Source organism: Aulostomus chinensis, chromosome 1 (genome assembly GCF_037954235.1).
Source record: "Aulostomus chinensis isolate RoL2024-O1b breed Wild chromosome 1, RoL_Achi_v1.0, whole genome shotgun sequence".
Taxonomy (NCBI): Eukaryota; Metazoa; Chordata; class Actinopteri; order Syngnathiformes; family Aulostomidae; genus Aulostomus; species Aulostomus chinensis.
The window spans coordinates 63,695,636-63,712,085 of NC_141320.1; the positions used below are offsets into that span (position 1 = coordinate 63,695,636).

Sequence of the window (16,450 nt, forward strand, 5' to 3'; positions counted from 1 at the left end):
TGAGTATCTTGAGGAATGTTCTGACACGTTTTGTTCGGACGAAGGTTACCGCAGCAAAAAACATGAAATGAAAGTGAAAATTATAAATTGAGTTTTTCTCTGCTTTCAGAAATCCCAACAATTGCACAAGGACAGACACTGTAGATGAGGAGAAGAACCCCCCCACACACACACACACGTGCGTGCACACACACACACACCCCTCTCTATCAGTGTTTCTATGGAGACAGGCGGAGAGGGTGGGACAGGTGAAGGTGTTGCCATGGGGACAGACAGGGTGTGCGTGAATGTGTGTTTACGCATGTGAATGAGTGTGTCAGAGAGAGTGTGCATGTTACCCTGCTCGACCAGGGTCTGGGCTGTGCGCGTAGCCTCTTGAAGCTTCCGGTATTTCTCTGGCCGCTCTCTCTCTATTGCCTGAGGAGGAGGAGCGATGGGATAGAAGGAGAAAGGACGTTAGAGGCCAACAGTATCACGCAGAAACAAAAAGAATAGCAGATAAAACATTTATTACAGAGCAAGATTAAAAATATTGAAAATCAATGTCCAATTGAACAGAGGAATAAGTTCTAGTTTTCATCGAGAGCTGATCCGATTCTGCTGCAACATGGAGGGCAAACAAAGGATTTATAGGGTCGTCGATTGTTTCAAAGTATTTCAGCAGAATGAGGTAATGAATAGTGCTACATGTTGGAATATATGAGGCTGCTTGCTGCAGAGAGAACCGGTGGAGCTCACGCCACCTTGAGGCCCGGACCCTCAGCGGCTTATTCAGTCGACTTCAACCCAAACGTTTGTTGCTTTTGGTAAAAGGAGCGACCTCACAGACCGTATCTGGCCTCAGAGATGTTTAATAAGAGAGATTTAGCTTAGCATAAAGAGTGAGGCAGGAGGTGACTGCAAGCCTGGCTTCCACTAAAGTCCATCTTGTTCTTTCAGTTATGTACAAATAAATTTAAAAAAGTGTCCAAAATATGTTGAATGTATATTCAGGAAGTGCTTCTTGATGCAAAGACTGGCAGCAAAGTTAAAGCACACGAGTCCCTGGCTGTTTCCTCCTGCTTCTTTATGCTGAGCTAGGCTAATTGACTCCTGGCTCTAAATCAAAAGTTAATGCACGGACACGAGAGCAGCATCAATCTTGCAGTGTAATTATCTATGTGACTTTATATAATGTGTTTTTACTATATGTAGAAAAGAATCAGCACAACACCGTTAAGTAGCCTGAATGCTCTTTTACAGAAGCAGAAGCATTTGTAATAAATGAATAGCCTGTCGTGTACACAAAACTTTACACCCTTCAAATTAGGACCAATCTAAATCTAAAAGTTACCCCCAGCCTATGGACATGTCATGTGAGGAACTGGGGATGTTTCCTTGCTGGGGCATTCATTTGGAAGTATTTATGACGGGGTGAAAGCATCAAAGTTTCGCGTGAAACAAGCAACGCATTAGGAGAGGTCAAAAGATTCACTTCACAATCTTTTCAGTCCAGAAGGAATTTCATCACAGCAATAAAATTCGCCCCTTTTGGTCCTGAGTTATAGCATTTAATAATGGCCAGAAAAGTGTTTTCGCGCTACATTATGATGGTCCAATAAAAGTTGACCTTTGACCTTTTAGACATAAAAATCATCATTTTATCCAACTGGGCACTGACTTATGGTCATTAAGGTGTTTTGTGAGGTGATGTGACAAGTTAAATACCTCCCTGTAGGTTTGCATGCATTGAATAAATCACCTTTCTGATTGTTAGATCATTGTGCAACTGCAGAGTTGTACTCCAAAGGCCTGAGGAAGCACTTTGTTATCTCTCCGTGTTTGAGAATGCAGCTGCAACATTCTTGTATCAGTGGAGGTAGAAACCTTCTAGATAGCCACAAGCAGCTCAGTTAATTACTGTAGATGTTTTCCTAGCAACCTCTACAGCAATGACTTTGCAGCACTTTAAAATTAGATCAATACCACAGTTGTGCGTTTAACTCTTGACCAACCATTAATATTGCAGGAGCAAGAGGGAAAAGTGTGTCACAAATGAGATTCTGCTGCTCATTCGCCTATCAGATGAGCACACCGTGTTCTCTTATCTGAAGAATAAAAATAGTGTGGTTCAAAAGAAAAGTTCCTCTTTGATTTGGATCTGTGTTACACAAGAACTGTTGAAGACAGAAGACACCGAGCGCCCTCTCTACAACACAATGATTCGCTGTTTAAAAAGAGGGAGTTACATGAAAAATTAACCAACAAACGATGACTGCTCAGAGGTAATCAGTGATGGAAGACATTCACTGTTGGTCTGAAGGGAAACATTATGACTTAGATTTCCACTCCAAACTTATTTGCTGTAAATAGGATAAAATCTTGATTCACTTCTCCCACTAATATGAAATTTATGCTGCAGAGAGAAGAACTGTCAACTAAGCTGAAGAGGCAACTGGTAACTAAATTCAGAGGGGATTTTGAAAAAAATCCACCTGCTTGAAATTCATCAGTTTGTATCTATTCCCAAAGCACATACACACACATTTGTAACGCCAGTGCTTAAATTTGAGATCTTGTTCACAAACCGTGCTTAAAAGCCTTCAACGCTGCCTGTGAAAGGTTGCAGTGGATTTGTGCTCAACTCGCTGAAGGACTGTGCCAAAACTAAAGCCTAAACTGCTTATCATATCCAAACATCCATCAGCCCTTTGTGAGTCATTTGTAATAATTGTCCCACTCAAGTGTTTCTATATGAGGGGATAATCTAGGGACTCTGTCAGGAGGAGTGACTAAATTAAAATATCTATATCATGATAAGTGCATTGTGACGTGTTTGAATTTAATGTTATTCTATGGTTCTTGAGTTTTATAAAATGGCATTCTGCTTAGTTTGATTGACTCAAAGGTTTCCCATTAACAGTGAGTCACATAACGATGTGAACGGAGCCCCTGAATCCACGCGGCACTTCCTCTCACCTCATCAACAAAGCATCTTAGCTCACTGTTATGGGTTAGCCAAAATTCGCAATTAGGTTTACGTCTAATAAAAAACAAACAAACAAAAAAGTCAAATGCTAAATAGGGGTTAATTATCACTTTAGCAGGAAGCCTTGCAGATTCTTTAAATCTTTCTTAACACCTTGTATCCCATTTGTTTAATCCCTGACAAAAATTCCCAGAAGGTCATTACATCTCAGATAGAAGTGCACTCCAACTATTTCTCCATGGAGGAAACAAACATAACATGCTAATCACTTTAGTGGGCGGATGATTCTGTTACCATATCTCTTCGCTTCCAGATATTTTGACAAGCAAAGCTACTGGAGGCAGCTGCTGGGTGTAGCTTTCTCCATAATCTAAGAACTGTATTTAAAGCAGGGGTCCCCAAAGTGTGGCACATGCACCCCTGAGGGTGTGTGAGCTGCCACTAGGGGGTGATGGCGGTTTGGACTGTTTTTTTTAAGTGGTATTTTCCCACACAATAAAGATGTGTAAATAAATATTTCCTTTGTCAAATTAGAAATCAAAAGCTGACATATTAATTCGTAAATGAACGCAGGCTATTCAAAATGCACCTCATCTTAAGATGAAGTGCAGAAGAAGTTATCTTCTACGCACTTTATACGGCATTGTTGCGTTTTTTTTTTCTTCCTGAAGGTGTGGGGAATTAGGGGTGCATCAACGCGGTTGGGATAGAGAAGGGGGTGAGCGACCAAAAACGTTTGGGAACCTCTGTATTAAAGTAATGGCAAATCTTTTTTTTAAATTTTTTAATCCAACTCTCTCTAGGCCTTCATACCGTGTGGAAAGGTCTATTTGTTATGCAACAATGTTTTACTGAGTCTACCAACTCATTAGTGATTTGTGATTCCATCATTATCTTGAATGTGCACTTGGACAAAGTCAGTCAGTTCATAGGCACACACTGCTGCCGTGTGAAAGTTAAACAACTCCACAGTCATTATGGAATCTTTGCTGCATCTCATACTTCCACTGAGCCACATCAGCATTGTCCTGTATGCATAATACAGAATAGTTTAGAATAGATCACAAGAATGATTGTTACTGTGCTACAGAACCTTATGATTTCAACATCACAAAGTTTCATCAGACGAACCCTCTGCAGGGCGTCTCACTCTCGCACGCACACACACACAAACCTGCACTTTGTCGTACAGCTCCTGAATGCTGCCGTCCTTGCGTGACACAGAGAACTCTGGGCTTTGTAGGATGGCCTCACCGCGGGTCATGTAGCTGTGGACCTCCGTGAAGTCCACATCAAACCTGAGGACACACACACACACACACACATATATACAAATGCACTTGGAAAGATCTGCTCAAGATAAATGTTGCAGTAGTTTTCAATTAAAAAAGGTGTAATAGGTCACACTGTTGGTTCTGTTAATGCTACATTCATGCATAACTAGTTATACAGTATATAGGCTATCATACACACTTCATAAATAATGAGTGTCGCGTTCATAATAAATCATAAATGGGTTGAAATGAGGTTTCGACCATCGGAATTTAAGGGGGCTTAACATTTTTTTTTTTCTTTTTCAGCCCTTTTTTTAATCTCTATCCCCACCCACTAGGACCTGTCTGTCCTGTGCGTTCAAAGTGACAAAAAAAAGAAAAATTAAACTGTAAAAGAGGGGGAGGATATATACACACACATATATATATACATACACACACATATATATATACACATTATATATATTTTTATATATATATATATTTATATATATATACACACACATTATATATATATACACACATATATATATATATATATACAGAGAGAGAGAGAGAGAGAGAGAGAGACAGAGAGAGAGAGAGAGGTTTTCAAGCATGTTCTCCAGTGCAACTCATTGAGTAAACGTTTTAAGTAACTTTCCACAACTCCTAAGCAGGTCCAGGTCCAAGGCTGCTTTTTACAACAAGATGCAAGGTATCCACAACTGTCTACTTCAAACTACCACAATCAAAGGTTCAGCATCAATGGGGCTTCTATTCTCATCATCACAGACACTCATTATCAGCATCTGCAATGTTTCATCACCTACCTGCTGAGATAAGAGAGCAGAAATGGGTGCATGCAACTGAACGTTTCACACAAGTTAGGAAATGTCAAAATGTTTGGTATGATAACAAAGACATAAATTCAAAGTACACCTCAGTGAAGGGACATGCACTCACCTTTTCCTGAGCTCAGAATCCACAACGACTTGCCTCTTCTTCTGTGGTGGGGGCGACTCTCGGGTCTGGCGCACAGTTGAAACTTTCTCCCTGGTTGTCACCTTGGTAACGGTTGCAGCGACAGAGTGGGTCAGCTCGGACTGCTGGGCCGCGCTGACAGCCGATGAGAGCTGAGTATGAGAACACACACTCGCATCGGTCATAATCATACAGATCCCAACTCACCACTGAACACATTTGCACATCGGACTAAGCGTCTCAGGGAGGTAACACCAAGACTACACAACAGAAATAAAAGTGCTGGGATGTTGTTGCAGGAAGGGAGGGGCTGCTTAGGAGTTGACAGTGAGTTCAATCACGTGTTAAAGCGTAGGTTTAATGTGCACATTCACATAAAAAGGGAGAGTGTGTGAGTTTGCTACGGCGGGGATGAGACTAATGACAGTAAAGTGGCTACACAACCACTGGACTGCCATGCTACCATTGAAGTGTGTGTGTGTGTGTGTGTGTGTGTGTGTGTGTGGGTGTGTGTGTGTAGTGAAGTGCCTGAAGAGGTCAATCTGGTAATTATCTGACTGATTATAACGGACAAGTAATTGAGAAAGAGCGGGGAGATAAGGAGTGAAAGAGAGATGAGAGTAGTTCTACTGTGACCAGAAACTTGATGGTAATTTGGTTTGCAGCGGTAAAAATGTGTGCGCATAGATGCAGCGTACAGATACTGCACTGTTCTGATGTGAGTCTTTATAATATTAAACTAAATTATAATTCATTTCTTAAAAAGGCTCAGTAATTTCCTGCGGTTTTTAGTCCTCAAACAGGGAGCAACAGTGAGGATCAACAATTATGTGGCGCTTTGGTGCAGCTACTGTTCCTGAGGTGAGAGCAATATTAACATTTCCAAACATATTAAAATTGACCGAACTGGATAAAAACTTTGAAACGTCTGTATCAAATTAGGTTCCACTTTGCCATGATGAATTCTTAATGAGCAATTCAACTAAAATGAAGGGACTTGTAGAGCTGTTAAGGCTCAGGGTGTTAAACAAAAATGGAAAAATGTATTGGTTTCTTAATTTTTATTGTCATTTCTGAATGTAACACTCACTGACTTATCACTGTGAGAATGAAATTTAGTCTTTACTGTCACTGAACGGAGCAAAACTCTTCCATCTCTGATTTTTTGGGTTTCAAGACTCCTCTGAGCTGGCACCCTTCTCCTGAACGTCTGGGTCCAGGTTTGTGAATTTGTAGATCCCTTTTTATTCTCCTGGAGCATAAACAATGCTGACTCAACGCTCAGTTCATGCACTTGGGGATTTCTATTTTATTTTTTTAAGAACACAAAGTGAGAGAAAGAAATAAATCCAGAGAAGAATTGACTTGTAGCTGAAAAAGAGAGCACAGTGGGAGGAGGAACACTGAGATAAGTGATGACAGAAGAGTGATAATAGACCCTTTTCACAGCAGTCAAAGGGGTTTAATGTGCCTCAACTGACGATCTGCATCCACAAATCCAGGCATACTCAACACTCACAATATGGACTGCATTACAGATTAAACATAAGTATTTCAATCATGCGAACTAAAACGTTTTCAAGCTGTTTTAATTGTCTCCTGGCTCCAGCGTCACAGTAGATATTTATGACTGGTTCCATTCCACTGAGGTGAGTCACTCCCAGGTGTCCGGTATTGTGCAGGCTCACACTAACATGGCTTACTGAGACAAAGGATGGATCTACCCCTGAACGTTATTATTCACACCAGTGCCTTTCTTGGCTTGCCAAGTCAAAATTTGCACTGTAAAAAGGGTCTATTGCGTGATAGCGCTGGGTAAAAGCAGCCACGTCCTTCACTGTGTGTTTGTTCAAGATGGAGCAGGTGCAGCATCCTTCCCTGCTCCATATTCCACCCTGGTGTGTAATATAAACCTCAACAGGTGTTCAATAACCGTGATCAGGATCTCACTGGGAGAGAGTTAAAACCCAAACAAACCTGTGCGGTAAAATAACCTGCGTGAATATCCCTTTTTCCCTTTGGAATTTGCCTTGAGCCTGATACTGTACTTCAGTTGCAACTTCCTGAACGGACTAAAGCAGAAATCTTTTAATTAGCCAGACCTTGCCATTATGTAACTTTTCACATGAATAAATGGCCAGTTCTCTTCTTTTGATGTGTTAGAGGACAGATAATGCTAGACGGATAATCGAATGTCTGCAAAATTAAAATCATACGCCCTATCTAACTAAAATCACATGCTCAACCACCCAAATGTGTTTTATTTGCTCCAGCAGAAGTGATTTGTTGATGTCAGTCTAAATTGTAGACACTTCAGTTGTCATGCAGATCAAACAGCCAATATTCACTGTTGTCAGGTGCTTTTGTTCTCCTCTCTTTCAAATTATTTGCGTGAAACTAAGCCATCCATCTCGCAGCTCCTATCAATCATTTCTTCTCATCATTAACAAATCAATTAGGTGAATCTTCCACACGTCAAAGTAGATTCAAACAAATCCTTGGCCACTTTGAGTATGTAATAAAGTGCAACCGCAGAGCCGTAGTGTACCTGGGAGCTGCTCAACTCCAGACTCTGAACCAGTCTGTCCCAGCGCTGAGCGAAGCTGTCTAGTCTGGCTTCCAGTTTGCTTGCCACCTCCTTGTTTTTGACGCTGGACAGCAGATCTTGGCTCATGGAGCACAGCTTGTCCATGGTGGGACGCTTCAACTCCAGCTCTGTCTTCACCGTCTGGTGGGATGCACACACAAAAAGACCTCCTTGTATAATGTGTTTATTTACTTGCACTAAATGTAACTGTAAGCAGTTCTCCTGTTTACTAAATGAGTGGTAGATGGAGTTGTACTGCAATGAGACTCACTGCAAGACGGTGGAGGCAGGCCACCATTTCAGCCTGGTCCTTTAGGTTGGACGTCTTAATGGAGCGAACCAGCTCCTCCTTCTGAGTCAGCCAGGAGTCAAATAAACACTGGGAGGACAGGAGAGGAGCGGGATCCACATCAATTCAATGAAAAGACATCAGTGAATAAAAAACTAAAATGAAAGGAAGTGAAGTGAGGTGACAGGAGAGGGAGACGTGTATGTGAGGCCATTGTCTGCTGATGATACAGACAGCTGTGGACTGCAGGATCCTCCTCAGATCAGGGGAAATCAACCCATTGTCAGCAACAGAACGGTTCACCTGGATTACACGTTGCACTGTGACTATTTCTGTTATCAGTGCACAGACGCTTCAGTCTCATCCAGAGCCTAGGGTGATACTTGAACGAGCATTTAGCAAAAGAACGAGTAAAAATTGAATTCAATGCATTTCCTGATGTCTTGAATAATTGATCAAATTTAATTTAGGTTCTGGTTCTTGTCTGGAAGGCCTCCCAGCTACTGATTCCTCATTTAAAACCACACTATTCTGTGAAGAATTCACACTTATCTGTGTAAATGACTAATTATGCTTCATTAAATGGGCCCCTGATGACTCAAATCATGGGAACATCAGGAACTCAAACAGTGCAAATAGACACAGAATGCAAGGACTTGAAACCATGGGACTGGGACCAACTTGTAAATCACAACACAACAAGAAATACAACTATAAATGTATGTTTTTCTATGAATAAACAAAAATAATACTTGAGTAGATCCTTCTTAAACTTCAGATGATTAAAATGTATTCTCTACAAGAAATGCAACAGTAGACAAAGGGTGACAAAGGGCTGCAATGCAATTCTGTCTTGAGCTTTTAATTAAAGGCGCTCAGCTAATCGTGTGTAATCCCATATTGTGAATTTAGCTTGCTCAGTTAATAATCAAAGAACATGGGCAAATCGGATATCATGACACATTTAATTTCCTTTAGAAGTCTGTAGCTGTGGCTAAAAATATCAACTGCAAAGATGCTGATAAAGGACAGAAAAAGCAAGCGTGATTTCTAATACAAAAATAATCAAAAAGTGCATCTAATTAAGAGTCTAAATCAAAATGCAAGCCAGAATATTGAACTCCTTACTGAATGAAGGCAGACTGAGGCTGTGTGTATATGAATGTTGGAGCATATAAATATTTGTCAATTATTTTAATTACATGATGTGAAACACTCTGATAAATATAAACCAACCAGTCAGACAGAAATATCTTCAATCCAACAACAACAAAAATATATATAATAAGAGACAAAGATGCTTGTTCATTTAATTTCAATAAATAATAACACGGGCAAAGTAATCTACACAAGAGATCAGACAGCAAATGACCACCTTCCATGTGACACGGCTCTGGCTGGATTTACATTTGTGTGCCTGCTGAAGGTGCAGGGTCCACCGTTGGTCATTCACTTTTCCACTTGTATTTGATGGATTGTCATGGAATTTGTGCAGACACTTGCAGTCAGCTGACACGGAACGCACAGAACCTATGACTTTTCCTCTGATAGCGTACACGAAAAGATTTTGTCTCATTTTGCTTCAATTTCAGGTGGCACATTAAATTTTGTGATGGACAGGACAGTGCCTGGATGAATTAATCTCATTATAGATGCAGAAACTACTGCTGTGTCTCTGTCTCTGCTCTACACACACATATGCGCGCACACACACACACACACACACGACAACGCTCATACCTGTTCATTAGTGAAGTGCTGCCATTTCAGTAAAATCTCCTGAAGCAGAATCCATCGTTCTTCTGTCCATCTACAAATGGCTGCCCAGCGGTCACCTAGCACCTGCACACACACACACACACACACACACACACACACACACACACACACACACACACAAGTTTAAATCACCCACTCATGTCTTTATTAGTACAAAAATTCTTTTTGAATTTCTGCTGCAGGACTAAATCATTTCCATCACAAAGGCTAATGGATTCATTGTGGCACTTGCCAATTCAATTCTTTTAGCTTCCAGAATGGAAGTTTGATTTTCACTCCTGTCTCTCCCAGAGGGACGGAGATGCTCAGGATCATCAAAGGGAGTAATTTGAAAACAACATGCACAAAAAAGGCCTAGCTGAATGATCAGAGTAGTAAAATAAGCTAATGATGTGCTCTTTCCAGTGTATCAACGCGAAGACAGTTTCGGTGCAATTATTTAAATATAGTTCTGAATGTATTATGCATCAAAGCGTGTTTTATTTTCCCTATTAAATAGGTACAAATAGGTATCTTGAAGTTGCAATATTGTTTTTTTTCTTCTTTGTGACTCCAGAATGTAGGGAAAGCCAGCCACGTATGTTTAGTTTGTAGCTGGTGGCTCACAACAACAACATCCTCTACGAACAAACTCTCAAGAATGTCAGGCATCTTCTTTTTCCAGCTGTATGCTCGGAAATACTCAAAAACTTTAGTTTGAGCTAAAAATAAGTGACCTAAAACACTTTTGGTTCAGTTTGGCTGGATTAAGAAGACATGGAGCATACTGGATGACACAATCGACATTAGCTTCGAGCTAAATATACAGTATGTGGCTGGCTCGTTCTGCATTCTGGTCACCAAGAAGTAATGCAGGAGGGATTTTTAAAAAAAAAAACAAAAAAACAGCATGTGAAGACCACAAAAGCAAAACACACTTTGTATCTGTGTATTGGCAGCTAGCTGCAAACTGAGCAAAATTCAAGAGGCATTGTTACGTTCCGTTTAACTGGCAAAGACAAAACCCACAGTGAGTTCACTGAACAAAGTCATCAGGGTGACAGAAAGGCAGAGGGGAGGGCAGGAGCCAGGGGGAGAGGAAATGAAAAGACAATGAGATGCAAAAAAGTAAGAGACACGAGAATGGGTAAAGGCAGACATGGGGCGAGAGGCTCAGCAGGTTCATCTTAAGAAGAATGGCCTGTAATTAATCAAGTGACAGTTCAACAGCAGGGACCTTCCAGTTACATTTTTACATTCCTGCATACAAGGTTCCTTCTCATTTACTTATCTTGCATCTACTTAGTAACAAACTACACAGCAGGAAAAAAAAAAAAAAAAAACACGAGTAAAATCTCAAGTTGTTAAGGAGAAAATCCAACAAGAGCTTCCATTTGTTTTCTAATGACATTAAGTGTGATTAGACTTTACATGGAGCATAAATAATGTGTGCTCAGCATTGTAATTGCTTCATATGAGATGGTGAATTATTCAAGATACTTGCAGCACATTTGTGGCACTAATATATTTGTGCAAATTCCCTTTTTGGAAGAAGTTTCTCACTAAAGTTAAGGAGGAGAGATTCTCATTTTCAGCTAATCTGCTTTCAGTGCAGAGAAGCTTACGTTCATCCAGAGCTCTTCAAACCTTTTGTCCCCTAGGAAGAGTTTCAGGCGCATCCAATTATCCACATTTCTTCATTTCCTGTTGGTGTGTATCACCAGCTATGCCCAAATCTGCCTCAGTGCACTAACTCACACCTTCCCCAGTGATAACACACTGAAGCTCCCAAAGATTGCATCGCGAGAACTTCTTCTTTTTCTACTTGTATCAACTTCTTATTTCCCACCAGGTCAGCTGTCTATCACCACTGAGACCGGACCAAACCCAGTCTGGACAATTCAGCAGAACCTTCATCTACAGCCAAGTCATTTCAGATTATTTATTAATCCTCATTCAAGGTTGGATTATAAAGCAGTCCTGGGGTAAACCCTCACCCTTTGTATGTACTTTTCCAGTTCCCACAGTTCCCTTTGGTGGAAGGAGAGCAATATACAGCAAGCAAGTATGTTTTTGCTGCGGTATCGCCACCTGCCAGCAGGTTTTCTGCCAGTTTTAGGTTGCGCTAATTTAATAAAACACTTTATCTTGAAAATCAAGCTAAAGCACTGCAATGAGTCGGTTCTGAGCAAGTGAATCGAAGCAACTGGGCCTTTTGATGAGCAAAAAGACAAAAGAGGAGAAAATTACCATTAAAACGCATTCAAAATGCCTGAGTGGGAATCGGCACGTTCATTCTGCATCACAAGTTATCAGAGATTTGAATTACGAAATGAAGTTTAAATGATGATTTAGCGGAAGAACGAAAACAAACATCAATGATCAAGAAACTTGCACATCCTCAGTGGGAAAGACTGATAAATGAATGCATTAACAAGGTGACACAAATCCTGGAGGAGCTGAGGCTGGATCCATGCATCCTCTGATTACAAGACATGTGGTCCACCTTCTGAGCTAAACACCAAGGAGAGAAGAAGTCCATCCATAATCAAGCAAATATACAGATGGTTTCTGCGAGGATTTGGAGACATTTGACTGAAATGACATTTATTTGGGAACAAATCAGACTTGCTGTTTCACTGTGTGTTTTGAGCATTTAGGCTAAGCTAAGCGTCTCCAGGTTGAGATATTCAGTGACATTACTCTGGCATGGAATCCACACTGGCATAGAAACATTTCAAACTATATCCAGCCCTCCATGTGACCAAATTATAAAGAAAAATTTATTTTAGAATATCTTTCATGAACAAAGGAAGGCTTCAGCACTGGTCTACTTGTTTATTCATCATCCTTGTATCACAAGCTCAGCCAGTCAATATCAGGACCTTATAATAGCTGAAAATGTAGGTAAAGATAATCATATTGCAATGATGCTTCAACATGACACATCAGGCTGCAATTAAGGTCCGTGTGTTAGGAAGCTGTGGAAAACAGATTGAATAGATTTCAGCTTTATTCTTTGCAGCCTATGGAAGTTAACAAGGGAAACTAAGGCCCATATATCAGAGGCGAAGACAAGCATGGAAAATTAACCGCACAAACAAGCAGCAAAGTCTGACTCCTGGCTGGAGTCTGGACGATGATAACTTATAGAGTAAACAAAATCAGCAGAAAGCTACAGCACGCGCACACATACACACAAACACACACACACACATATACAGCAGAGGCACATCTTGCTGGCAAAGTCTAATTACTGCACAACACCAAAGACAAAAACATCTCCCATTCAATCTATTTTCCCATGGAACCAACAGAGGAGTCTGCTGAGCCCAGCCCTGGAGAGAGAGCTGGCGAGAGAGTGAGAGAGGGAGATTTAAAGAGGGAGAGAAAATTAGCCCACAAGGTTTTTTATGTGTCTATTAAATTTCCTTAAAGCTCCGGGTGATTAGAGCGTCCGGTGTGAGCCACTTTAACACGGATCAGTCTATGTGAGCTCATGTGAGTGTGTAACTGCTTTTCCACACATACGCGCTGGCTGCTCCACCTGATGTGGTTCACCTGGGTGTGTCAGACCAGCACAGCAGGGATTTCCACCACTACACGATGACCTGTGCTTGTCTTGACTCATTTGCAGGCTGATCTACGGTTGTGACTCTCGAGCAAATAAGTGGCTATTAAACGGAGGGTATTCAACTCTTCACAAAAGAATATTTTTTGACAAGTAAAAAAGTCTTTTAACATCACTACGTGTTTTAAGCTGTGACAGGCTGTCATGGTTTGACTGTGTGTATGTGTGCGTGCGTGCGTGCGTGTGCTTGTTCGTACCTGAAGTTTACTCTCCAAGGCAGCAGTGGCACTGTCCCCACTGCTCTCGTCCACCACCACCACCATGTGGGTTAGAGAGTTCACTCTGACCTGCTCCAGCTCCAGGTCCTCCTGCAGGAGCTACGATACAAACGAAACAAAACACACGTTTCATTTCAATCCATCTATTTTTATGCACATTTTCAATTTGCACATTAATAACCTGAGGGGAAACGCTGGGCATTCAAAAAAAAAAAAAAAATCTGTGATGGTTTTTGCCTTTTTGAAAAAGAATTAATGTGTTTTATTGGAGATGGAAGCACCTTTTGTGACTAAGTTAGGCCCTATCAAGCATTTACTTCCCATTATAATATAAAAAAGATTTGCAAGAAGGACATCCATTTTTATGAGGTTTCATTCTGAGCTGAGGGCGACTCGACGCAGTGTAAGGGCCAATTCCCTCATCAAAGAAGTGACTGATGTGCATAAAAGCAGTAACTTTAGATAGTCCTTGAGTAACAAACGAATATTCAATCAGGATTTTAAGGAGTAAAACCTCCTCAAATTATTAGGATATGCTTCAATATGAGTTTGATGCGGACTGAAAGAATGAGGGGATAAAACTGCATATGTGGCTGGGTAAAAGAAGGCTACAGACAGAATCAGTTTTGCTATCTGACATTTTTATTCCAGTTTTTTTGCCCTTTCAAATGATTGTTCAACATTTTAACCTTCAATTCCTTTCAATACTTTAGATCTTCTCTATTTCCCCCTAAAAATCTTAATTTAGGCTTTAGAAAACCTGCCATTTATTTTAGTACTTCAGATTTTTAACAGTCATTCAATCTCTATTGAGTTGTGAGTTTCTTTCTGTTGAAAATCTCTTATAAAAACTCTTGAATACCCGCATTTATGCCACATTTATGCATCAATACACATAAAAACTCATCCTCTATCACATGCTATAATGTCCAATTTAAAGGAGGTTTTAGAGCTTTTAAAGGTTACATTTTCTCTAAATTTTCTCAAGGTAATATTTTTTTAGGGGGGATGATCTTACAGTTCAAAAGCTGAAGAAAAGTAGCAAATCTTCACATTTGACAATCTGGAGACAGCAGTTAAGCAGTGATTTATTTAAAAAGAAAAACATCAAAATAAATAAATATGCCAAATATCAGGGCGGTAGATCAGAAAATCAAGAGAAATGCTCCCACGGGGCTTATAATTTATTGCAAAGGAGTATAAATTCTGTAACACAAGTGCTCAAGACCAAAGTAAGTTTCTCCCTTAAAAGCACGCATTTCTCTCTTCAGCCATGAACATTCTGCCATTTGTAATCAGTGCTATTTCAGTCAGAAATAAGTATTCTGTGGCTTCAAACTCAAAATACACAAGTTACCAACCAGCAAAGATGTAAAAAGAGCGACAGAGTTTAGAATTTGGTCACAGTGTTTGAACCCCCCACTGCTGGTAACAGGATGCAATTTTCAAAGCTTGTCTGAAAGCTTCCACTCTCTCAGAATGATTGATCCGCTGCTAGCAATCACAGTCAGAATGAGATTCTAGTCTGCAGCTGTGGAACAGGTTGCAGAAACAGTAAGTAACACGTGTTGGTGGAGGCTATTGTGTTTGCGGCTTTGGTAAACCTCTGATTTCAAACAGAATGGTTTGACGTAATGTTTTGTGTGTGTCCTGATAGCATGATTGGTGGTAATTGAGCCAATCGAAGCTCAAGGTGGTTATTACACGCACCCTCTCAGTTGGAAGAAAAAGTCACAAATGAATCTTGTCTCAACATCTTCAGCACGTCCAATTTAAACCCTTTGCACTAAACTATTTATTTTAATCTCAGCATCACTTTGTGGTGAGGTTGGCTAATTCTTTTCTCTCCTTAGCTGCTCCCTCAGCAGGCTTCCCTGGCGCCATTCAGCCTGACAGAGCCTCCTGCTGCGAGGCAGTTCAACCTAAACTGAACATGAGTTTAAACTGGTGGGCTACATCCTGCTTCCTCTGCAGGCTAAGAACTGCATTGGATAAGATTTGAGTACAACAATTTGTTTCTTTGTTTGAGTGCTTTTCGATCATATATATATATATATATATATGCTTTTTCAACATTTAAAGGGCATTTTTGCCTGGTAATAAAATCCATTCTCTTACTCTGGATAGTAAACAACCTGGCTTTCCCTTTGTGTGTGCACCTTCAACATATAACGGGTTATTTTTTTTATTGTCATTCTTTCAAAACTCACCTTTGTTCCCAAGCATAACCTGCACATGCTGGCAAATCAGCTGGAGGCCTGATGTGACAGGTATAAGACCCCCAGAGATGCTATTACTCTACCCTGTGTTTCAATTTTTTTTTCTCTGATGAGGAGGAACGGGTCTTTTTGGGGTTTTTTTATGTGTTTCTCTGAGGAGCAAAAGGAAAGAAAACTGGCCGTGTTTGCAGCGTTTGCATTCATGGCAACTGTAAATGCTAGTGAAGTGGTCTCTGTGGATGAGAGAACGGCGTAATGAGTTGTGGGGTCTTGTGGTGAAAATGCATGAATGGCAAACTGCAAAATGAGACGAGAATAGTTTGATGACATCAGTGAGGAGTTGCGGCTTGTGCTGTCTCAGAGAAATCTGAACACAGTGTGAGCCACCTCCAGTTGTGGTGAGCTACATCTCATCCATCCATTCATCCCACAGTGCATAACACCTTGCATTAACATTTGCTTTTGTGCTCTTTCTTTTCTTCTATTTTCTTTGTAATGGTTGGGGTAGGGATTCTGATTGAAGACCAGAGGGTGACGCTTGTT

The 16,450-nt window shown here is 40.6% G+C and overlaps 1 protein-coding gene across 4 annotated transcripts in view; it reads right to left on the reverse strand.

Moving 5' to 3' along the window:
- dmd (dystrophin) overlaps positions 1-16,450 on the reverse strand; it is a 225,378-nt gene that overhangs the window by 109,069 nt on the left and 99,859 nt on the right. For 3 of the 4 annotated variants that reach the window (XM_086200177.1, XM_086200196.1, XM_086200202.1), the window contains exons 15-21: positions 13,668-13,787; positions 9,822-9,923; positions 8,064-8,171; positions 7,754-7,933; positions 5,188-5,357; positions 4,143-4,266; positions 339-417 (exon numbers count right to left, since the gene is read on the reverse strand). In XM_086200177.1, the coding sequence (XP_086056303.1) occupies positions 339-417; positions 4,143-4,266; positions 5,188-5,357; positions 7,754-7,933; positions 8,064-8,171; positions 9,822-9,923; positions 13,668-13,787 (883 nt within the window). Of the gene's footprint in view, positions 1-338; positions 418-4,142; positions 4,267-5,054; positions 5,091-5,187; positions 5,358-7,753; positions 7,934-8,063; positions 8,172-9,821; positions 9,924-13,667; positions 13,788-16,450 lie in introns of all 4 variants that reach the window. The other variant, XM_086200186.1, reaches the window with a different exon arrangement.